Consider the following 26,087-nt stretch of genomic DNA (forward strand, 5'->3'; position numbering starts at 1 on the left):
AGGTTGGATATGAATAGAGCACTACTTCAAAATTTAAGGAGTGCCCAGCGCAGAGCCATGATAGTATGCACTGGTGTATTTAAAACAACCTCCTACGAGGCTACTACTGTATTGGGAAAGGCTCTCCCAATCGATTTAGTGGTGAAAATTCGGGCAGTCATGTGGAAGTTGCGAAGAGGTCGGGAGGCGGAGGCATTTGGGATGTGGTTTCGAGCCGGGCCAGAACTGGAGCGGAACGGTGATCACAATGGACCGGAGCAAAATTTTGTCCAGTTGCCCATCTCCCGTCTGCGGAAAAGGCTACAAAGCCTCGCGATGGAGGCATGGCAGCTTGAATGGCACACCACGACTAAGGGTCCTATATCCTATAACTATATCCTTGTATAGTTTTATACAGGATTTGGGGGGATGGTATGCCTCGAGTTCTTTTTTAAGGGCGTCGGGTGCCCAGGTGCTCACCAACCATGTGAATCTAAACCAATATCTGTTTCCGTTTCGCCTGGTGGCTGATGAGTTGTGCGCCTGCGGGGAGGTCCAGTCAAATGCACATATGATGTACGACTGCCCTGCTCTTGGGGGGGCCAGAGACCGAGCCACCCTGGAACTTAGAGGTCAGGGGGAAACCTGGCCGCTCACAAGCGGCGAGGCAGTGTGGGGAGAGCCGCACTGTCGGACCGTGTGAGAGTTCCTCGATGAGGTTGCTATGTTCAACCATCATCGGTAACTTTAAGGGATTATTAAATGTAAATGCAATTGGACTCCTATAGCTCTGCTGCTGGAAACCAACCTTGGGAATAGGGCTGGCCATCAGCCAAATCAGCTCCAAGCGCTGTTAAATGGTGGACAGGTAATAGCTGGCATACAGCGACCGAGGCGTGGCAGCCAAAATTTTTGTCTTTTTATTGATAGATATATAGTTTTAAATTGTTACAAGGGGTGCGCCTCCCCGATCTAGTTTTATGTTGGACAAGTGAGCGATTGGGACACTTAAGCGGGTGCTGTACGGCACCTTGCTTGATTCGCTCACGCATGTTAGGTAGCTCACTAGGAGCTTTTAGGATATTGGGTCGCTAAACCGATTTGAGGCACAGTAGCCGTTCTTGGCACGGAACATTTGGTCTATGCTCTAGGGCGACCGAATGGGGTGGTGGTGGGAGAAATGCCAGTTAACCAAATTACCTTCCATGAAAAACAGCTATAATACATTCATTTTAAGTTAATCTTTTGAGTACATAGATTCACATAATGTAAAAAGATGACTGTGACTGGATAAAAGAGCATTATCATTATATAATATGTTGACTACAGATTCTACAATATAGAACATACATGCGTATGATTCTATTCTTGGTAATACATAGAGTTCAATTCCATGAAAGAAACTTTCTAACCTTCTTGGCTAAGAAACCTTCTGCTGGTTTCTTAGCCAAGTAAGCTACCTTCACTACTTAATGAACTAGCTGATTTTGTCATGGAGGATACTTGTTCTTAGACAACTTTCATGAAGCTTCTGATTAATTTTAATAACAATAATAAACTTATTTTCAATAATATTTTTAGAAATAAACTTTCATATTCTTATTCTCTGGAATACCTAGAACAATATCAGTGCTCTAGTTTCTGAATTATTAATACAATAATTAATTACACTTTATTATCTACTCTAATTTTACTAATCTAATGCTTATCCTGTTGAGTCTTATCTAGTTCTATGTGACAAATTTTATACATTTGCAGCATTGTATGGTGTAAAGATATGAATCGGCCTAATAGAATAAGATTTTGAATTTAATTTTTCTTTTAACATTGATTTGTTTTGGTTTAATTGATTGATCTATAAATTTAATTGATTTATACTAATTTTGAGAAAATATTGATAGTTATTCCATTTCTTCATTTCCTTAATGAATCTCCTTTCAATAGTTTAAGTTTCATTTTTTTTTTTATCAAATATTTTATATAACTTTAAGTCCCATATAAGCATAGGACTTTCTAAATAACTCACTAAATACTGTCGGGATTTGTGTATTTTCTGCTTCCGTACGTTTTGTATAATATGTATTATTTACTTTGAGATCTTTACAACCATTGAAAAATAGCCTTAGTATATAAATACTAAGAATGTGAAACTGGCCATTGTGGTTGAAGAAATTAATTCACAATTAATTATTAAGAAATTTGTATACATATAAATAAAATTGTTATGGGTAAAATATTTAGTTTTTTTAATATTTCATGTGACGTGTCAAACTTACTTTTAAAATCTAAGTTTCTGACAAGGTAGGAGAAATACGAAAATACCATTCACTTAAAATAGGGTTTCCTTATTTATATAAATAATATATATATGTATATACCTATTTATAGAATCTAGTGGCTCGAAAATTTCCAAAACTACTATGTAGTTTTATTCCTCTCGGATACCTTTTTACATGTTTTATTACTTGTTTATCGAAAAATATTAAAGAACTATCTTATTTACCCTTCCTCACGGTTCCTTTTCTTGATACATCTTATCTTGCTCTCGCATGAAATTCAAATAATTACTCTTACCATCAATACATATCCGTTTATCACATAATTAAACTTATAAAATTCACTTACATGTATATTTGGTGAATTTATTGTTTAAAGAATGAGAAACTTGCAAGTAATTTAACATTTTTAGTAGTAATTCCAGCCCATACATTTTTGTTTTTCTATTGGTAACACTGTGTCTACTGTATTGGTTTTTTAAGTAGCTGTATTGTTGTAATGGGAGTTTCGTTTAATTGATAGGTTTTTTTATATTTACGTTGTTAAGTGTGATTATAAATCGTCAAGATGCCGCGAATTATGATAAAAGGTGGCGTTTGGAGAAATACAGAGGTAATAGTTTTACTCTTATTGATGTTTTTTTTAATTTTATTAGGTTATGTTAGTGTGAATTGTTTATAGTTACGAAGTTTTAATCCATTACCCTTCCCAATTCCACTGAGAATTATGTTATTTTCTGTTTTAGTTTTTTAAAAAAATTTCCATTTCTTCATTTTAATTTAAAACCGTTTGTACTGTTTCTACATCGTACATCTACTAGATGATTGTAGCTCTCAGTAAAAGTTTATGGGAATCTGATATTAGATAGAAAAAGATTGAATATCTGGGATTATTATAGTCGTAAAATATGCAGCCTTATATATTTTTGTTTATAAATTGCTACCTCATTTCTTAACAAGATCCTTTTAACCTACATTTCCTGTCGAATAAGTTGATTTTTTTTATTGCTTTAGATAATGTGGCTGGTGTATGAAGTATTAGTGTTTGTCAGATCCATATCATTGTATTGCATTCAGTAGATTTTGAGTTCATCTATACAAAGGCTAATACTCAACACTCCTTATTTCATTTAAATATAGGTGTAATTTTCTTTTAAAGGACATATGAATTTGAGAAAACAAGAACATGGAGATGGTTGTGTGATGCCATAGTAATAGGCCCTTTATTTTACTTTAAATGTATGATTCACTTGCATTGTATGATTTACCTTCTGTTCATTTATTTTACATTACTTACTCAGTTACTTAATGAAATCATTAATTAATTAAATAGGTATAGGCCTAAATAAATCACAAAAACATTAACAGTAAAAAATAAAATAAAAATATTTTCATATAATTAGGATAAAGTCCTTTAGGCTAGCAGCTGGTAATGTCTATTTTCCTATTGTGAATATGTAATTATTCAAATGTATTTTTTTGCTTTACTTTTAAAACTAATTGTTAAATTTATTGTACAGTTACTAAAGTGTTATTTATTGCTAAATTTTCTTTATTAATTCTGTAAATTTAATGTTACTTTTTGCAGTTTAGTTTCCATAATCTCTAATATGTACATTTAAGTGTTTTCTAGTGTTTATTCCCATTTTATCGCTATTATATGATAATTTTGCTTTAAGGTTAGGTTTAAATAGAATAATTTTTAATGATAAACCGTATGAGTTAATTTATATGTGAAGGAGCAGAACAGATAAAAATTTTTATATCTAGAGACAGTAATTTGCCCCAGCACTATTAAGTGTATTGTCATGTCAAATGGATTTAAATAAAAAGAATTAATTTGAGCACAGTTAAAGAAGTATATGACTTCACTTTTTCTATTTTATTCATGGTTAAGATATTCAGTTTTGTACACTAGAATATTTTTGAATAGGTTCTTAAGTGTGTATTTAGAAGTTTTCTTGCATTGAAAATGTCATTTACTACCTGCTGAAAGAACCTTTTGTTGATAGTGTTGTTGAATCTTTTATATAAAACCAACTCCAGTAGTTCAGATGTGGTCATTTCACATCTGTTCAATCAGGTTGTGATACTACCAAATTTTATATATTTTTACAGAAATTCTACTGTGCAATTTCTATTGAATAGATCAATAACACCCAAATTGTTAAAAAAATATTAATATTATGTTTAGCCATATTCTTAAATTTTCAAATCATTTGAAATATCAATTTAGATAGTCTAAAATTATTACATACTATATTTTTAACGTTTGTGGTAATTTAAGATGAAGGGATCTTATTTGTTATTTTAATTCTCTTTATTGTAAAACAAAATTTCTCTTTTTGCCATTTTATTTACAACTTCCTCATTTCTTCTTAAGTTGTTAGATGGCTGTATTTAGACAGCTTTTTGAAAGTATCCCTTATCAAAGATGAAATCAGCAAATATACATATTTGTAGGTGGGTGCTTAATTCTAAAATATTTTCCATTTAATTTCAATCAATCATTTTTAATCCAAAGACCAAGTGTGTAACTAAATTAAACATGCTGGTACATATGATTGGATTTTAACATTTGTAGCATGTACTACAAAACTCTTTTAAGTCTTTATGAACTTCTGCTGCAGAAAAAACTGTACATATATGCCCATATATGAACATAGTAACTAGCCTGATATTCTGCCCTTTCCCTTTTTTATTTTAATAATGTATGCCCTTTCCCTTTTTTATTTTAATAATGTATGCCCTTTTTAACTAATAACGTATGAAAATTATACACAAAAGATTACATTTTACATTGTTTCAGTTTGTTCATTTTTCTATTTGTAACTGATGAGAATTTGAGGTTTATTTATGCAAGTTATATGAGGGATAATCAAAAATTATGTACACTTTTTGTTCTACGATTTATTTACGCAAAGGTAAATGCGTAAATAAAAACTGCACATTATTTTTCTACTTTGTTACTCCTTTGTCATTGCATTTGGTCCAGTGGTCTACAATATTGCATATTCCTTCCATGAAGAAGATTTTTGATTCGTCATGAAGCCACTTTGCACCACTTCCTGCATATCTAAGTCTGTGGAAAGTCAATGACCTCACAAAGCATCCTTGATTAGCCCAAACAGATGAAAGTCAGAGGGAACAAGATCTAGGCTGTAAGAGGATAGATCTGTGGGAGGGTCTTGGAGTACCACAAAATTCAACTTGTTGATGGTTTGAGCGATATGGTAAGCTGTGTGTGGGCAGGCATTTTCATGTAATAACAATTCTTTCTTCAACCATAGATGTCATGAAAGCTGAACTTGTGGATGATTTGCTGAGAATCATGACTGAAGTTCAGAAAAGACACTATCTCATTAATTTGCTTATTCACCAGAACCATCTCTTAAATTTGCTGAATCTTGTCATCCGTGGTGAAGGTTAATGGTTGTCATACTCATCCACCTACTTGTAAGTTTCTTGATCCACAAAAAAACACTTTTGTATGATAAAGCACTGACCCCGTATTGTGATAAATGTCTACAGTGATTTTCATCCCCTTTCACTCCCTCAAACCACACAAATCAGATCAGTGCTTGGTGCAAACTGCTAGTGAAACAGATGTGTTTACACTGCAATATTTGGAAGGCAAATGATGTGATCGGGATCAAATTTTGCACATGTGACTGCAGTCGTACTCTAAGCACACTTGTGTAGGTGGTATGACAACCTTGAAGGTGTGTTATATTGAAAGTGTAGATAATTTTTTACTTGCCCTCATTTATACAGCTTCTTCTGTGATGAATTGTTTCTTTCTCAATCTAAATTAAAAAAAATTATTTCTTTCTCAAACAAGGCAAAAAGTTTGTTGCTGGGAAAACTAAAGCTATATTAATGTAAACCAATTACCAAAAATATTTTGTAGGTTTAAGATAAATTTGAATGTAAACTGTTATTCAGCCTACTAATATGATTGTGATTTGCTATGTAAAACTTCACATCGCTCATCAGCAGTACATCAGGTCTGTACAGTGTTGTACTCTGATATAAAGCAGGGCTGATTTATTCTTGTTAATAGGTTTTAAGTTTCACCAACACTGTTTGGTTGGACTTGGAGCACCAGACAAGTGGTTGTAGCACTTGTCTTGTTGGAGAAGATAGGTTGCTGAACTGTGGTAGTATAACTCAGAATAAAAAAGGGTATTGTGAGCCTGAACATCCTCAATTAAGTATCTCTTTTATTGGAATATGATGGGCAATCAAACTAATACAAAACAGAAAAACATATATTAGTTGTTGGAAAGTAGTCTTTATCTATGTAGGCATCATAGCTGATAAAGCTCTCAAAGGTTGTTAGTCAGTTAACCTAATAGGTTGGTTTAGATTTTCAGCTGATTTTGAAGTCGAGAGTTCTAAGTTTCAAACCCTAGTAAAGGCAGTTACCTTTATACAGATTTGAATAGTAGATCATGGATAGCGGTGTTCTTTGGTGGTTGGGTTTTAATTAACCACACATCTCAGGAACTGTCGACCTGAGATAGTACAAAACTACACTTCATTTACATTCATACATATCATCCTCTGAAGTATTACCTTACAGTGATTTTGGAGGCTAAACAGAAAAAGAGAGGTTAGGTTAGGTTAAATATAATTTCATACATCCAGACACGGGAGCCCATACAGAAACAATCTAGCGTATGTGGCGAGAAGTACATTCAAATATTCCTGGATATTGTAAGCACCATTTTCACAGGCATCGCACGGAGTTCTTTTTCAAAAGAAAATACAGGGACTAGAAGACCGAAGTTCATCATTTGTGATCTGTCTTGGTTCATTGTATTCTGACTATATGCTGGAGTTGCCAAAAACAGCTAACAACGCTACTGCCATTACAGATTCTGAGGAAGAATACTAAGGTAATTTCACTCTTCTGACTTTTGAAACTTTTACTTTTATTAATTATATAACATATTTTTCAACATACTTCAATTTGGAAAAGATTAAGGTTGAGGATGTTCAGGCTCACAATTACCAACCCACCTGGTTGGTCTAGTGGTTAACGCGTCTTCTCAAATCAGCTGATTTGGAAGTCGAGAGTTACAGCGTTCAAGTCCTAGTAAAGCCAGATATTTTTACATGGATTTGAATACTAGATCGTGGATACCGGTGTTCTTTGGTGGTTGGGTTTCAATTAACCACACATCTCAGGTACGGTCGAACTGAGAATGTACAAGACTACACTTCATTTACACTCATACATATCATCCTCATTCATCCTCTGAAGAATTATCTAAACGGTAGTTACCGGAGGCTAAACAGGAAAAAGAAAGAAAGGCTCACAATTACCAAAAAAAGAATTACATGTTGACTATTTATATCATTTATATCCCTTAATTTGTATTTTTAATTTTTAGGATGAAATCCTTAAAGCAGCTGTGATGAAATATGGGAAAAACCAATGGTCTCGTATTGCTTCATTGCTTCATAGGAAGTCAGCTAAACAGTGTAAAGCAAGGTGGTTTGAATGGCTTGATCCTAGTATAAAGAAAACGGAATGGAGCCGTGAAGAAGATGAAAAGTTGCTTCATTTAGCAAAGTTAATGCCAACTCAGTGGCGTACTATTGCACCTATTATTGGGCGAACTGCAGCACAATGTCTTGAAAGATATGAATATTTATTGTAAGTATTACAAAATTAAAATTCAGCTCATTATTATTTTTATTATTAGCATCTACTAAGGTGATTGTTCAAAAATCAAAATGGTCATCTAGTTTTAGATTTTAAGTAAAATTTTTCCTATGAATATTTTTGAGCATTTTCTTATTATTTTATTTCAATAATTATTTAGGAGAGCTCTTTTTTATTATTTATTACATACAGTTTGATTTAAAGTTTGAAAATGGGTTCATATTTAAAAATTGAGGGTTACTAGGTGGTAGAAATAAGAGTGGATCTACATTGTTACAAAATTATTACTGTATGGTAGTTTGATTTAATATTATTCTGAAATTTTTGTCTGCCATCTTGGATCTCCCACATTGAATAAAACCTTCTTTTTTTTTTAAATAGGAAGTTGGAGATATGATGTGCATGAGTTTAAAGTAAAATTTACGATAAAAATGATTGCAAAAACTATTTCTTGATAAATGCCTTTGTTTAAAATTATAAGAAAAGCTTAAAAGAAGTTTCAAAAATGGAGAAATCACAGTAGTAATAAAACAAGGTAAAACACTCCATATTAACTTTAAATGTTGCATTATCTTCTGAAGTACATCCAATAACAAACTTTAAGCAGTTGATGTTGGAATTTAATTAATGACCCAAACACATATAATAACAGCCTTCAAAATACTAAATAACACTAATAATTAATAACCATAATACACAATAACTAATGATTTGGAACATTACTACAAATTAATGGTTTGGTCAACTGATACTATATACTTTAATTATTACATTATTTAATTTTATGATGTAGTTAAATGTTTTTGTTCCTAAATTACATAATACAATAATTTTTGGAAAAAAAATTCATAATTTAAACAAAAAATTTGGAAATTTAGTGTAGTAAATCAGCTGTAACTTTACAGTAAGGAAATTTGTATTATATTACAAGTTATTAAATTCTCATTTTGGCATCTTACTTCAACATACAAATATAGTATTCGATTGTCTTTAAATTAATTACGTATCTGTGAATTAAGTTATAATAGCTCAAAACATTTAAAATCATTAATGCAAACCTTTAATACAGATTTTATTATTATTATTATTATTATTACTTTTGTTTATTCATTTAGTTCTGTCAAATAATAATGCATCCTTTAAGTAAAACTGAAAGAATCGCTTTATAAGAGGGATGTGATTTATTTAATAATAGATTTCAAAATAAAGAACCAATAAGTTAATTAACTATGACCAAGACAATATATAGTGATTTGAAGAAACCAGTACTGTTAATTGATGTAATACTCAAATCCTAAATGTGCGGCCTGCCTCAAAGATGTTTTGTAGCCTACAGACTTAAAGAAAAATAATTATAAAGATTTATCTTATTTTATTAAATACTTATAATTAATGTGAAATAATTAAAGTATTAAAAAAATGTTGAATGTCAGGTCGTATTTAATTTTATTCATAATTTCTTGAATTTGTAATCAATAAACTACAGTAGTAAATGCCATAGTACTGAATTTAGTCAATACATAACAGTTTTAGGATGTTTGTAAATCAAATGGTTGTATCTCTGTTTTCTTCTTAAATAAAACTTTTAACAACCTAAGAAAAAATGCTGTACAAACATTTTCGATAATGTACTTAAAAGTATTTGTATATTACGGTATGCCTTTTTTTTATTAGAGTGGCAATATAGGCCTGTAAATAAACATAAATATTTTTATATTCGATTAAAATATTGTTTGTATTGAATTACATCCCTAAGCAATTTCGAATTAGAAATATTGGCCTGGGGGTGCAAAAAAGTTTAAGGCTCTTGATGTAATAACTTCAGACAATGTAATATGAATTTCAGCATTCTCAAAATGTTGAAATGTAACTAAACGTTTTTTGTTTTATTTTAACAATAAAAAATGAGTTTTTTGTTTTTCATAGACTTTATTACAACAATCTTCTTAGAATTAAATTCTGTACAAGTTTTGATAATAAAATTTATGCATTTGTTAATCATGTAACAAAGTTATTGTACTTTAAACCTAAAAAAAAAACATATTTTTGTCAGTGAATTTTTCTGTTTTATATGGGATATCATGAAAACTAAGGAGATACTTGTGGGACCTGTTTTTTTTCGATTTTTAGATAAAAAAACATAAGAAACCAACTAGTTTACCCGAGACATATAATGCATTACAAATTTCAGTATAACCACTTTCATCAAAGTAATTGAAATCTGGGCAAAATGTTTTGTTAGCTGTATTTCAATAACAAAGTGTTTTTGAGTATATGTTTATATAAATGTTTTTCTTTATTTTAAGCTCTATAATCAGTTCCCAAATTATTTCCCTTTGCTGTTTCTGAGTTACCCTGTTATGCTACTTCTTACACTGTTTATATCTGTATTTTTTTTTTACAAATTTCATTTTTGATAATTTTTCAGAATTAATTATCTATGTTAGTTAATCAACATAGCAGCATTTTTATAGTTCTGTCGCTGCTATAGCAGGATAGCTATTAGGGAGAAGTATAGCAATCAGCCACAATTTTAGGCATTTTGGGTATTTCCTTAACTGAAAAAAACACAAACAAAATTAATAGAAATTTCCAGTAGACATACATGTATACTATGTGTGTGTTGGCATGAATTTTGATTAATATCTCCCCACTGGCTCTACATAAATTATTTGAAAATGGCCTAAAAAATTTCTAGCTAAGGGAAATTAAATTTTGAATATAATTAAAATAGGAGAGGGGAATTTTTGTCATTTTGAATTTTCATTTTTTTATAGTGGTTGTAAAAAATTAAACTTTAGTTCGAAGAAAGTCCATTTAAATTCCAAACTTTTAAGTTGATCATATTAAGGCAGCAATATTCAACAGTTTTTACCTCATCTGGAAAACTCATTGAAAAAACAGATAAAATTTGGCACATGTGCACACACACACACACACACACCACACACACACACACACACACACACATATATATTTTTATTTATATATGTATAAATAACAATCTTACCTTTGGCCGAATGTTCGATCCCATCAGACAAGGGGACATCTTGATACCCACATTTATATTTTTTAATATACTATAATTTTTTTTTTAGTCTTATTAAAAAACATTGAACTAAATTGGGCTGACTTATTGAAGCAGATAATTACTCCAATAAATAGCCTTTTAGGTCTCTAAAAACGAGAACTGAAAAACATACTTGAAATTTTAAACTTTAATTTTCATGATTGAAAATTCAACTGCATCTAGTATAAATTTAGAAATATAGAAGACATGTACAAATGTAAAAGACAATTTTTTTTTTTAACAAGGAACTTTGCTGGAACATAATTGGTTGAACTTGGCTGTTATTAATTGATGAGATAGCTGTCAGGCAAGTGCGTCAAATGGTACCCAAAACTTTTTATTGAAAATTTTGATATTTTTCTCAATTGTACTCTAAATAGTGCATCGTTAAGTCATTAATACTTAAACCCTATCGCATGTTTGAAATAAAAATCTGTTGGGCGCAAACACAGGAAAGTTATATGCAACCTTTGCTGCATATTTTTGTCTGTTTGGGTGATTATAATATTTCTGTTGGTTCATTCATTAAAGTAAAAAGTGGTAGGTCAATTGATTTCAGTATTATTATTATTTATTTATGTTTTGTATAAGAACTGTCATATATCTACTTCAAAAATAAAAAGTGATATTTAATGATGAAAACATTAAATAAGTAGAATATGTAAATGTGAATCTGATCATATGACCTAATAGACTGAACACTTATATATGCCAGTATGACTTAACCTAATACTGTTCTTTTTTTATTACAGAAATTTTCAGAAAAATACATTATTTTATTTCTCAGTTTTTGTACTATACATTTTTCAAAGAAAATAAGTTTTATTCTAATTTTTACTACATTGAAATGAATGATTTCAAGCTAATTTTAATAACTTTTCATTTGTCATCATTTTATTTAAAAAATCTTCATTTTTTTTAATCTGAAAATATTTTTCACAGAATTTTAAATCCTCAATTTTTTTGTTTTCTGTAACTTAATATATCAACTTGGTTCTGGTTTTTATTTTTTTGAATTTGCTGATTGAGGAGCATGTGAAGCAGAATTTTTTATTTATTTTTTTTTCTTCTGGGTGTTTTCTTTCCTGGTGTTCCAATAGTTTATTCTTTTGCTTTGTTTTTTGCCTTTGTCTTCTGACCAGATGTTGGTTTTTTCTTCTTCCCTTTGAAACGCGTAAATTTTGTATCTGCTTTCTGAATATTGTTGTGCCTTGTACTATGTCTTCAGCTATTTCTTTTAGGTCTTTTTGAACCACTGAGGACTGTTGATTTCTGTAATTTTTGTTGTAAATGTGGTTGAAGATTTGTTTTGTGACGATGTTGTTATCATTCATTTTCATAAGTTGGTCGAAGAATTTGGCTCTTCTTTTTCTGATTAATGATAATTTATTTTCTCATTTTCATAGTATTGGTGAAAATCTTTACTATTTTTTGAATTTGTATTCATTTTCATCTATCTTTATTGGTTTGGATTGTCTCAAGATTTTCCTTTCTTTTTTTATATTATAATTATTTCACCCAATTTCAAGCTGAAGATACATTCTTAGTTTGTTAACTCTATTGTAATGACTGATTTTGGGATTTATTGAAATGTTTTTTTTTTTTTGTTTTTGTTATAAATATTTTTGTTAGTTTGTGAGCCAGTTCCATTTTTCTCATTTTTTTATATTGGCTTCTTTATCTAAACCATTCATTTGGATTATTTCTTCCAGATATTTAAGTTTATTGATTTTTTTTTGATTTTTTGTATTTAGGGATGATGTTTGTAATGAATTCTGTCTTTTTGGAGGAAATTTTTAGCCCTACTTTTTCTTTTGATTTCATTTATGTGATTTACTTGTACCACTACCATTTTGAGAGTATCCAAAAAAATTGCAATAACATTAACAAAAACTTGGCAGTTAATTCAAATTCCTTTCAATTTTGGACCCAGTTTTATTATGTACTGCGCTCCAATTTTTTTCATGTTTTTTCCCCATTCTTTTATTACTTTTGTTTTTTGTTATTAAATACTTCTGTAAAATTGTCTCTTTCAAAATTTATCAATTCTACTTATTTACTATATTAAGTCACATAATTTTCAAAATTCTGTCATTTTATTAGCCTTTCTTTATACCAATGCTGTAATGTACCTTTAAGCATCTGACATTCATTCTCAATAAATGTTATGATCATTTATCTTTATATTTAACATTTCAAAATAAAGTTAATGTCATTTTATGGTATCTATTCTAGTATAGTCTAGAATAAATTGAAATAAATTATTGAAACTAGTTTATACCAATGAATGCAGGAAAGTTATAAAACTACCAAATTCAAATCAACAAAAAAAAACTACCAAAATTCTAACAACCAAATTCAAAACTACCAAAAAAATCAAATAATTTTCACAAAATTTTTTAATTTTAATCATTTCTTTGTTAATTTTAGTAATAAATAATTGTTTATTATTCTTTATTTTTATTATGATGGTTTTTCATCAAGTGACTTTATTCATCAATTACAAATAAGCTAAATAAATTGATCATGTGTTAAAGATAAACATATTTAGTTAAGTTATATAATATGAGGGTTGTTTGAAAAGTTTTTGGCCAGTAAAAGAAAACACAAGATTTTCCATAAATTTTCCTTCTTTTCAAAGTAGTCACTTTGCAATTTGATACATTTAGACCAGCCACTTTCAAATATTTAATACCCTCAGTATAATGTAATCTGTCCAACTCTTTCAAAATAAGTGGTTATTTCAGCTTTGACCTAATCATTTGAAATGAATGTTTGTCCAGAGAGCCGTTTCTTCAGGTTTGGGAAGATGAAGTAATAATCACTGGAAGCCAAATCCAGTGAATATGGTGCATATGAAAATACTTCAAAGTTTAGGTTATAGAGTTTTGCTGCAACTACCTGAGACAGGTGTATTATTGTGGTGAAAGAGCACTTTATTTTTGGCCAGATGTAGACATTTAGCCTGAATAGCACTCTTCAGTTGGTCCAATAGTGAACCATAATACTCTCTGGTGATGGCCCTACCTTTTCTAGGTAATCTATAAACACCCCACCACAAGAATCACAGAAAAACTGTAACCATGACTTTTCTTGCAGATGGAACCTCTTCACTATCTATGGTACATTTCACTTGCTTCCATCAACTGTTTGGACTGCTCTTGGTCTTTATTTGTAATGGTGAATCCGTGTTTCAGTTATTGTAATAAAACATGGAAGAAACTCAACCGAATTACGTTTAAGAGCATTTAAATAAGTCTAAATGCTCTTGAAGTCTTCAGTCAAGTACGTTTTTAGAAAACATTACTAAATTTTAAAATTAAATGTTGTGGATAATTAAAGTAAATAATATCAGTTGACCTATCCATTTAATTTGTAGTAATATTCCAAATTGTTAGCTATTGTGTATTAATGTTATTAGTACGAATGCTGTTATTATTACAGTTTGGGCCATTAATTCCATAATTCCAACATTAACTGTACAAAGTTTGTTACTGGATGTAATTCTGAAAATAATACAAAATAAAAAAGTTATTGCAGGACGTTTTACCTCATTTTATTAGAATCATGATTTTTCTGTTTTTGCAACTTTTTTGAGTTTTTCTTATACCTGAAAAATTAATTAATTTATCAAGAAATGGCTTTCATCATTGTTTTCCAAATAAAACTTTACATTAAAATCATGTATTACATGTTCACTTTCCTACTTAAAAAAAATACTTGATTTAATATGGCAGATCTAAGATAGCGGACAAAAATTTCACACCATAAGATAGTTATTTTGTAACTTATGTAGACCCACACTTGTTTCTATCTCCTACTATCTCAATTTTGAAATATTAAGTCGTTTCCATACTTTAATATTATTCTGTATGTGAAAATACTAGCAAAGCACTTTAAAAAAAATTATATTTCAGTTTTGTAGTTAATAAACATCATATGTTAATAAATAAATAATAATTTTTTTGTGATCTCTTGATGATCAATGTTTGTAGAAGGAGGGTTTAGTAGAAGTGAATTACCATTTTGTAAACTTTATATTGCAGCTGTATGTTGAGAAATACTTCTAAACCTTTACTGTTTAGTAGAAATAAATTTTTATTAGTAAAATTAATAGAAGAATGTTAGTTTTAGGTACTATAGTTGAGCCTTGCCTAATGATCAGTTGTAGAACCAAATTGACTAAAGAGTATAAATACATTCATAACCTAATTTGAAAATATATTACAAAGATGAAGGCTCAATTTTATTGGCTTTTGGTTGTTATAAACTGCTAAAACAGTTCTTTAAAACTAATTATACTATCATTTGTACTCAGATGTTGGTCAGTCTGTAAAGGTTCTTTTTTACTGTTTACCTATAAGTTTTACATAAAAATTGAATTCACCTGTTATAACAAACATGTGAAAGAAAGGAATAAATTGCTTATGAATTCACTAATTAAATTTTTTTTTAATTAAATAAAAAAGCTTGAATAATATTGCATGGTAGAAAAATATCCAACAAAGATTACATCATGTTCTGAAATTGTCATTTAAGTAAAGAATTTAATTTAATTTCTGAGATTTGAAAAAAATCAATTTTGGGGTGATACATTGTTTAATTTTTTTTTTACAACTACTTTGTTATTTCTTTTTTTTTTAATTTTTTAAAATATTTATTGAATGTATGTAATACAATTAATATGTTTTTAATTTGTGTTTTGTTAACCATTTTAACTTTTAAACTTTTTATTCACATTATTGACTTTATTCACAAAATTTTATTATTTTAAATAATATAGTTGGAGCTGATATTTATATGAAATTCACAGTAAGTAGACAATTTTGTTGTACTGTATAGCAGAACTGTATATTATCCATAAATATACATACTATTTGGTCTGATTCATCATATTTATGAATTTGCAGAAAGTATAACATTATAATAAATATGATCCAAATTCAGTGTGTCATTAACTAGAACTGTAATAAAATGTTATCAACATATTTTCTGGCCTCCAATTATACAAGCTGGTTCTACTGTATTTATTTAAAATGTGAAATAAATTATGTTGGCAGATAGTGTTATATATATTATTAAAACATTTTAAAAGGTACTTACGTATTAACGCCACCGCAGCTACAGCTTTATTTAAAAACAAAGTAGTCAATCGGATTTCGGTGGAAAATGGGTCGATATAGAGTTTAACATAGATTCAATAAAAATAACTTTTATTTATTTTATAAATATAATTTAACCAAATTTAACCTATACTCGCTTCGCTCGCTAACCTTGACTAATTAATACCATAATTTTTTGAGTATTTATTTAATAACTTCAGTAATTATTAAATAAATACTCAAAAAATTACGGTGTTAATTAATCAAGGTTAGCGAGCGTAGGTTAAGTTTGGTTAAATTATGTTTATAAAATAAATAACCATTTCTTAAAATTAATAAAGAGACTCAATAAAATAAATACTCAATTTTAAATAAAGCTGTAGCTGCGGTGTCGTTAATACGTAAGTACCTTTTAAAACTATTTAAGAACAACTCTTAAGCCTTTTATTATGAGGAAATGTTTTAATGTTTAAAAGTTTTATTTTAAAAGTTTTTATTATGGGTAAGTAAGTTGATATAGTTAATTATAAAATGTGAAAGTTTTATCAAATTTTGTTTGGTATTAAGTAGTAAATGGATATAATTTTTATAAAACATTATACATAGATTATAATTTTCCTCACAAAGTTACTAGTCTTCTTGGAGGTCATTTCTACTTTCTTTTCCTTTTCAGATTCCTCAACTGTATTTGATATTTTACACTTATTTACTCATGTCCACAGATTCTCTTTGTTAATTTTTGATAAGCAATTCCATTTCTTTTTTTGTAGAGATCAGGCACAAAAAAAAGAAGAAGGTGAAGATGCTGCTGATGATCCTCGTAAACTTAAACCTGGAGAAATTGATCCAAATCCAGAAACAAAACCAGCTCGTCCCGATCCAAAAGATATGGATGAAGATGGTATGTATTGTACTGGATGTTATTTAAAATTTAAAAAAGTTATTTAACTTAACTAGAATAGATTCAAAATGTTGAAGTAATGTGTGTAATACAACATACACACTACTTTGGTTATTGTGATTAAATCAAGATCACTATCTCAGTAATTGGTATGTGACTAGACTATACAAATTACTAAATTGTAACTGGTTTGCAGCCCATTGTAAGTATATTTCAGATTAAAAAAAATAAATAATAAATAAATGTATAAAACATGGTTCTTGTAAGTTAGTTCTAAATTACAGCTACTCTAAATATGTGGGTTGTTCTATTAGTGTAGTGTGCTGTGAAATTAGTAAAACTTTTATAGTTTTGGTAAATTGTTGGTTATAACGTCTCACTTTTTTCACTTTCAGAACTTGAGATGTTATCTGAAGCTAGAGCACGTCTTGCAAATACACAAGGAAAAAAAGCAAAGCGTAAAGCAAGAGAAAAACAGTTAGAAGAAGCAAGACGATTAGCGGCATTACAGGTTCATATTATTTTTATCTAATTATAATTAAGTAAACCATTAAATTTTCTAATTTCTTTGCCTGTTTTTTGTATGTATAAAATTACAATTTCTTTCCTTTTTTGCTTATTTATTAGTATTATTTGAATTTACAGATTATTATGATTTATTATACGTAGATTTCAAAAATATGTCTGGCTTATAATGTGGACTGTTGTTCAAGATTCTTATTTGGTACTCATTCTGTTTTTAACTTTTTTGGGAAATTGCAGACATGTTTGCTTTAGCCTTCAGGATCTAGTAGTAGTGAGATTTTCTAAGTTTACATTGAAAAAAAATCATATTTAAACGCTACTGGACATTTTGCTTATTTATTCTATTTCATTGAAAAGAAAATGAATTTTGTTCATTATATCATTAAATGCATTTAATTTTAAACATTACAAGTTTTTGTTTTTATATATTAATATGATTAATGACATTTAATTATTTGAAAAAAGGTCTTTAAATTATACCATAGGTTTAAGTTTAAAAAAATAATTATATTTAGATTGATAAGTTAGATATAACTGAGAAGAGCACTAAATTTTAACCAAATGCACAATATTTTATTTTAAAAGAAGCATTTATTAGATTTTATTGTGCCATTGTTTTTTATTTGTATGTTAACTTAAACTATCTATGAGTAATTGATTTATAAAAATTATAATAATATGCATGAATGTGAACAGCACTCAACAATAAAATATTTATAGATTTAAAATATATGTTAAAATTACTTATTTGTCTCATGAAAATTTAATGCTATATTTAAAAAAAATGGAAATTAAAGCATTATAAGACAATTCTTACTGCCCACTTCTAGCTGCAAAAAAAATTACAAAATAAACAAAACGGTAAATAGAAATTGACGCTACAAATACTATTTGCCACAGAACTAGTGGTACCTGCCAATTATCTTTTAAAGACTTAAATGGCCTACTAATATTGATTGAAAAAAAAGAAGAAGAAAATCAGTGTTTTTAACATCTGATTAATTGCATACTGATTCTTTTTGGTAAAATTTGTTTTAAAATCGTTTTTTACCACGTATTATATATTATTTCCTTTTTTAAGTTGAATGAATATTCATACCAAATATGCATGCTGCTATTTTTGGGCACCTTTTTCTATTACATTTGATCTAACATTTTAGTTAATTTTTATCATGATTTATAGACAAAAAACACTGATTAATAATACAAAGTGTGCTCTTATAAAAAGTCTGTTTTAAATAAAAACAATACTAAAAAAAATATTATGAACAAACTTTATTACCATAAAAACTATTTTTATTTACTACTTTTATATATAGCTTATATATTACCTTCAACTTGAGCACATTTTTCTTAATGTTTCATTAGCTTTTTCATACCCTCTTCAAGAAACTCTGAATTTGACATGTATGGCCAGGTATTGCTGTACAAAACCAAAATCCCATGAGTAGTAGTATCCCACATTGTTTGGTTTTTATAGCTCTTCTGAAATTTTGTAATGTTTTACAATACATATCGGCATTCACAGTAGTTTTATATCACTAAATTTGACTAGCAAGACCCTTTTTGTCCCAAAAAACACTAGCCAAAGCTTCTTTACTGAATGTTCTTGTTTAAACTTCTTTGGTCTAAGAGATGATAAATGTTGACATTGTATCGACTACTGCTTTTTCTTGATGTTTGAGTAAGAAATCCAATTTCATCTCTGGTAACAATGTGATCAAATAATTCATCATCTTCAGTTTTGTAATGCTGCAAAAATTCATGTGCTGCAGCCATACATTTTCCTTGTGTATGATGGTTAACTTCTTTGGCATCCATCTGGCATATAATTTTTTATAGCCCAATTTTTCAGCCAAAACCTCATAAATTAAAGATCAAAAGATATCAGGAAACATCACAGACAATTGCAACATATTGAAATGTTGGTTTTTTTCCCAGATTTTTCAGTCAAATCATCTGTTATCACTGATGGCGAGCCAGTATGTTCTTCATCATGAACATTCATCCTTGAAATGAACAATACCACTGTGTTAGTTTAGTGTCACTCATAATATTCGGCTTGTAAACATTACAAATTTTCCTGTGAGTTTCAGCTGCAAAATTGTTTTTTGCCATCAGAAATCTGATTACTTCTCATACTTTCATTTATTGGGTCACTCATTATAAATGGATGAATATATAAACAACAAAATGATTTAACTGTTGTTGTTAACAGCTAATATTTCAATATTCATTGAAATAATTTAGCTACAGTAGTGCCATCTGTTCACATTGTGTATATAGGGAGCAAATTCAAAATGGACCTTAATTTTAAAAAAATAATTAAAGATTTAATTTTAAAAATATGTTTGTTTATTTTCATACTTTTTTAAATTTTTAGTTGGTTTAGTAATGTTTTGTAATTTTGTAGAAAAGGCGGGAATTACGAGCAGCAGGAATTGAAATAGCACCTAGACAAAAGAAGAAAAGGGGTGTTGATTATAATGCTGAAATACCATTTGAAAAAAGACCAATGGCTGGATTTTATGATACATCAAATGAAACAATTGATCCTCTTGCTCCAGACTTTGGGCGACTTAGACAACAGCATTTAGATGGAGAACTTCGTAGTGAAAAAGAAGAGGTGTGCTAAAACCTTTTTCTCTATTCATTTTATTGTAATTTTTAGTGTAATATGTAATTTCCATTTAATTTATTTTTATAATTAACTTATTTGGAATGCTTGCCCAAGTGTGCTTTTCCACCAAAATAATGAGCATAAACAGCAAATACAGAGTAGAGCATATTTGACAATGGCCAGTACAGATTAAAAAAATAAAAATACAATAACAACTAATTCAGAACCTTCCTCTGATAGGCTAAGGAAAGTTTATGTATATGTGTGTGAATGATATACAATACTCTCTCTTGTAATAATGATATCCTAACATACCTTTTTATAATATATGTCTACAGACAAAAACTAATGAATAATTTTTTTTATTGGATTAAAGTAAAAAGTCAACATTATATTTATATAAACTCTCCAATAAATCTTTTTAAAATGGCTACCAGTAATGTAATCTTTGAAATAATACAAAAAATTGTGAATTTCTTAGTACAAATATACAAAAATTTAGTTTTCTGTTTTGCAATATATGAATTGATGAGGTGTTCATGGACTTAAGAATTTTTTTTGTAGCATAGTTTTTGCAATCAATTTCATAATATTTTTGTTTTTATCAATTTTATATCATAACAAATTAACATTTTTTTTATAGCAAGCAGTTCGTATTATTTTGAATTCCAAGTTAGTAAACATCAGTTTTCCTTCATTTTAAAAATGTCTATATTTTCAAAAATCGGTATCTACTATACTTTTTTGAATTTCTGTAAATGCTGAAATATTAGATTATTTATTTCATAAAACTAATAATAAAAATCATATCACACAGGTTATCAAATTGGAAGAAAAAACGTTAATACTTTAATGACCTTCACCTACATCCCTTATTCTTATTAAGAGCAAGTTAGTGCTTTCTTGTCAAATGAAGAAAAAATTCCAAAATAGCCTAACAATAATCATAATATATAAAACAGTAAAATAATTTTTTCAGTAAAAATTGATATCAATAAACATTTCTATTGAAAAATCACTTATCCTAATGAAGTAAACAAATATGAGATGTTCCTTATTTCACCCTACTTATTCAAAATTATTTTGACCCACTTTTGAAATTAAGCAAAGATGTAAATGTTTTTATAGATATTATTAAAAAATAACAATAACCAATGCACTCACCAGGATTCATTTTAAAATAGAACAGTATATGATACCATTTATAAGATTTCATTGCTGCATGTAAATAACAAGAATTATAATATAGATGGATAAGTGGTAACTTTATTTAAAAAAAAAAAAAGAAGAGTTTATGTACAAATCTATGTAGGCTATCAAAAATTTATTTTGGCTGTAAGTAATATATACATATATCCATAATTATTATTGAGATTTAATTTTTCAATTGTATTATTATGTTATCTTTTGAAAAAAGTAAGTAAATGTTTTTGTAATGTATGAGTATTTACAGAACTTTTTCTCTTCATTTACAAAGTAGTTGAAAATGTAAAGATAAAGCATTTATCAAGAATAAATCCACAAATGTAGTTGAATTTTGTTTTAGAATTAAAAATTTCACAATATTTAATTAAAGATAATCTAATTTAATTATAAGATTTTTAGAATTATAAAAACAGACTTAAATGTTAAAGAAATATTAACTAAAATCAGAACCTTTAAAAAAACATGTAATGAAAGAAAACCAGAGAGAAATTTTACTCTAAAAATGGTCTTGAGTAATTTTTTTTTTAAAACAAAGCTTTCAAAACTTGCTAATTTGAGTTGATTTGAGTTGAGTTAATTTGAGTTGATAAAAACTAAAACATTTTAAACTAAATAATTACCCTCACAGTTTTTTGGGCATTTTAGCAAATATGTTATTTTCTTATAAAATTGTACACAGCACCATTAGTGAATTTAGAAAAAAATGTTTAATTAATTCTTTTATTTACCCATACTTGTGCTTCTGCTTTTTAGATGTTGGTAATTTAATGGAAAATTTCTAGATGTTGCAGTTATTATCATTCAGCATACTCAAGGTGCACGTTCTGGAGAATTCTGAAATAGGTTAACCTCAGAAGTAGCTCTACTTTTAAATTTTTAGAAGTTGAATTGTTTGAAACTATTTAAAATTTATTAACATTTAATTTATTGTTATTTTATCACAGAAAGAGAGAAGAAAAGATAAACAAAAATTAAAGCAAAGAAAAGAGAATGATGTTCCAATGGCGATGTTACAAAATCAAGAACCAGCAAAGAAAAGGAGTAAACTTGTCCTTCCAGAACCTCAAATATCAGATACTGTAAGATAATTTATCGTTTTTTTTTAATTTTATAAATAAATTTTTGTGTTGTGATTTTTTTCAGTGAGAATCAATTAAATTGTTTTCAGTTAGTCTAAAAGTGAAATATCACTGCTAGTGACTGTTGTACAGCCATGAATATATAGCTGTTAGAGCTGATTTTATGTAACTCATGTAAAAATGTATAGGATAATTATGAGGAATAGTTAGGTATTAAAAAAATATCTAGATAAAATATAGTTTAACAATAAATGTTATCAGTTTATGAGAGCTATTTTTATTTGACAATATATTACTTTCTATTTTGCACCAACCAGTTAGACTAATGATTGATATTGAGTAGGAAAGGTAAAAAAGAAAAGTAAAAATTTTAAAAATCCAAAGTTTTTTCTCTGTGAACTTTGATTTAAACTTTGTTTTTGATTATATATAACTTACAAATATGTACAGAGAAAAAAATGGTCACAGAATGACTGACATGTCACTCTTACAATGTAGAAATTAAAGAATAATATTAAGTAATATTTTATTGCTTAGTAGGTAAAATTTTTAACAAAATGCTAATTCAAAACTACTTTCTGCCTGAAAAAAATGAGTAAATTATTATTTAAATATTATATGATTAAGAATTAAAAAAGGCTTTTATCTAACAGTGGAGATCTGGGTGAACAGTTTATAGTTCTGTTAAATGGAATCTGGGTTGGACAAGGATTTTTCTTAAGGTAAATCTTTATCTTAAGAAGTAAGTTTTTCCAGCATATTGTAATTAGTTGAATTATTTTATAATATTGTTTTCCCAGTCAATGCAAAATTGATCAGTAATTTGTGCTTCTGTATCTAGTAATTTTTTGGGAATTTCCTTCATCACTTCTTCAGGTGGGGTTCTTTTTCTAGTTTCTTTATCCTTTTGTGTGTAGTTTGTTCATCTCACTATCTATTATTCTGTATCATTCTTGATATCTTCTCAGTAGTGTTCTACTGGTTACATACCTGCTACATCCATACTGCCGATTGGATATTTAGAGTGATGCATTCTTTGAACATGTCAGGTTTGTTGGAAGGTGTAACCATTCTAAATTTTGTTGGTTACGAACAATATATATTCTGTCATAAAGAAAAAAGTTTCAATATTTTGAAAGGTAGTTAATATTCATTTGGCTTAGCTGATATTAAAAACAGAAAATAGGCAATAGTATTATATTATTTTAATAGTTAAAAAAACGTAATTAGTTTGATAAGAAATTGTATTACATAACTTTGTTTTTTGATGTCTGACATGGTCTGGATAGCCAGACGGTGATGTCATCGTGGACTGGTGTGAGCATATACATTCTCAGAAAAAAGTGTGTACGTGCATAAATACGAACGGGCGTCTGGCGGGGGCAGCCAGACTGACATTCTTTGTTTCGGGGCTAGTGTGAATTTAGCAGTCATGGAGTGGAGACGTGTTTTGAGTTGGCTCGCACGGAAGTGGTGATGTGTTCTTTGTTCAATGAGACAGGACAGTGAGACTGGGTAAATAGGTGTATTCGATGCGAGGTCATCATTATTTTTATATGTGCAGGAAAGTATCCTTATGTATATGAAGAGAAAAATTAATGATATGATTCAAAAATATATGATTCCATATAATTCTGATAGTAGAAGGAAGATTAAAGAAAAACAAACCAACATACTTGGCGTTTATAGACCTAGAAAAGGCATTCGATAACGTAGACTGGAATAAAATGTTCAGCATTTTAAAAAAATTAGGGTTCAAATACAGAGATAGAAGAACAATTGCTAACATGTACAGGAACCAAACAGCAACAGTAGCAATTGAAGAACATAAGAAAGAAGCCATAATAAGAAAGGGAGTCCGACAAGGATGTTCTCTATCTCCGTTACTTTTTAATCTTTACATGGAACTAGCAGTTAATGATGTTAAAGAACAATTTAGATTCGGAGTAACAGTACAAGGTGAAAAGATAAAGATGCTACGATTTGCTGATGATATAGTAATTCTAGCCGAGAATAAAAAGGATTTAGAAGAAACAATGAACGGCATAGATGAAGTCCTACGCAAGAACTATCGCATGAAAATAAACAAGAACAAAACAAAAGTAATGAAATGTAGTAGAAATAACAAAGATGGACCACTGAATGTGAAAATAGGAGGAGAAAAGATTATGGAGGTAGAAGAATTTTGTTATTTGGGAAGTAGAATTACTAAAGATGGACGAAGCAGGAGCGATATAAAATGCCGAATAGCACAAGCTAAACGAGCCTTCAGTAAGAAATATAAGTTGTTTACATCAAAAATTAATTTAAATGTCAGGAAAAGATTTTTGAAAGTGTATGTTTGGAGTGTCGCTTTATATGGAAGTGAAACTTGGACAATCGGAGTATCTGAGAAGAAAAGGTTAGAAGCTTTTGAAATGTGGTGCTATAGGAGAATGTTAAAAATCAGATGGGTGGATAAAGTGACAAATGAGGAGGTATTGCGGCAAATAGATGAAGAAAGAAGCATTTGGAAAAATATAGTTAAAAGAAGAGACAGACTTATAGGCCACATACTAAGGCATCCTGGAATAGTCGCTTTAATTTTGGAAGGACAGGTAGAAGGGAAAAATTGTGTAGGCAGGCCACGTTTGGAATATGTAAAACAAATTGTTAGGGATGTAGGATGTAAAGGGTATACTGAAATGAAACGACTAGCACTAGATAGGGAATCTTGGAGAGCTGCATCAAACCAGTCAAATGACTGAAGACAAAAAAAAAAAAAATAATTCTGATATAAATAATATGTTTAACTAATGTTAAAAAAATATCTTCTTGTATTGTTAACGTTAATTACTTTATTTTATTTTTTTTTTAAATATGACAGACGAGTAGTGTGGAAATGTGTTTTCTATGACTCCATATATATGATTCAAAATAATTTTGATATGCTTAATATGTTCAATTTATGTTAAAAATTATTTTTCGTATTGTTAATGTTAATTATTTTTTTTAATTTTAATAATATACATGTGATCAGACAACATAGCCCTAGAACATTTTTTCGTTGTTCTCCCCTTAATTTGAATTGTTTTGTGATGTGAGTTTTTATTTTATATTGATTCTACAATGAGCTTTTCAAATTAAATTTTCTTTTTTTTTTAATTTGGAAGTAAGCTCGCAAAGGAGCTCTGCTTTTGTCAGATTGAGTTCTTAGATACATGGGACCTTCATGAATTTTGTACTTATCTATAGGTACAATAGATAACTATCTACCTATTAGTAACAGTAATAGGGTTTGTCTGAGAACTTTGACTTTGTTCATTGTACAGAAAAACAACCTGGGAATGTAAACTACTATTAGGTAAAGTCAGGCTTTTTAATCATAGCCTTTGCATATTATTGTTAGAGAAAGTTGGGTGTGGGATTGAGATTCCAAACTGGAATGTGTCAAGGAATTCTCTTTACAATTTTTTTTCTTTTTTTTAATTTCAGAGAAGATAAAACTAAGGAATGAATTCATTAATTAGAAGAAGCCTTAAGTAAAAAGTCTTGATTATTGATGGTTTAAAAATTGTTTGAGATGCATTAGGAAGCTGAAGCTATTTCTTTATTAAGCTATACTATTTCTATATATCTGAAATTGTACTTTTCGATTTGAAATTGTACTTTTTCT

General features: G+C 28.8%; 1 protein-coding gene across 1 annotated transcript in view; it reads left to right on the forward strand.

The window, feature by feature from the left end:
* The first annotated feature begins 2,717 nt into the window (after window positions 1–2,717).
* Cdc5 (cell division cycle protein 21) overlaps window positions 2,718–26,087 on the forward strand; it is a 58,002-nt gene continuing 34,632 nt past the window's right edge. The window contains exons 1-6 of the mRNA XM_075360735.1: window positions 2,718–2,868; window positions 7,655–7,920; window positions 16,872–17,002; window positions 17,398–17,513; window positions 19,941–20,153; window positions 22,298–22,432. Of these exons, the coding sequence (XP_075216850.1) occupies window positions 2,824–2,868; window positions 7,655–7,920; window positions 16,872–17,002; window positions 17,398–17,513; window positions 19,941–20,153; window positions 22,298–22,432 (906 nt within the window). The 5' untranslated portion in view covers window positions 2,718–2,823. The remainder of the gene's footprint in view (window positions 2,869–7,654; window positions 7,921–16,871; window positions 17,003–17,397; window positions 17,514–19,940; window positions 20,154–22,297; window positions 22,433–26,087) is intronic.

Source organism: Lycorma delicatula, chromosome 3 (genome assembly GCF_047948215.1).
Source record: "Lycorma delicatula isolate Av1 chromosome 3, ASM4794821v1, whole genome shotgun sequence".
NCBI classification, from domain to species: domain Eukaryota; kingdom Metazoa; phylum Arthropoda; class Insecta; order Hemiptera; family Fulgoridae; genus Lycorma; species Lycorma delicatula.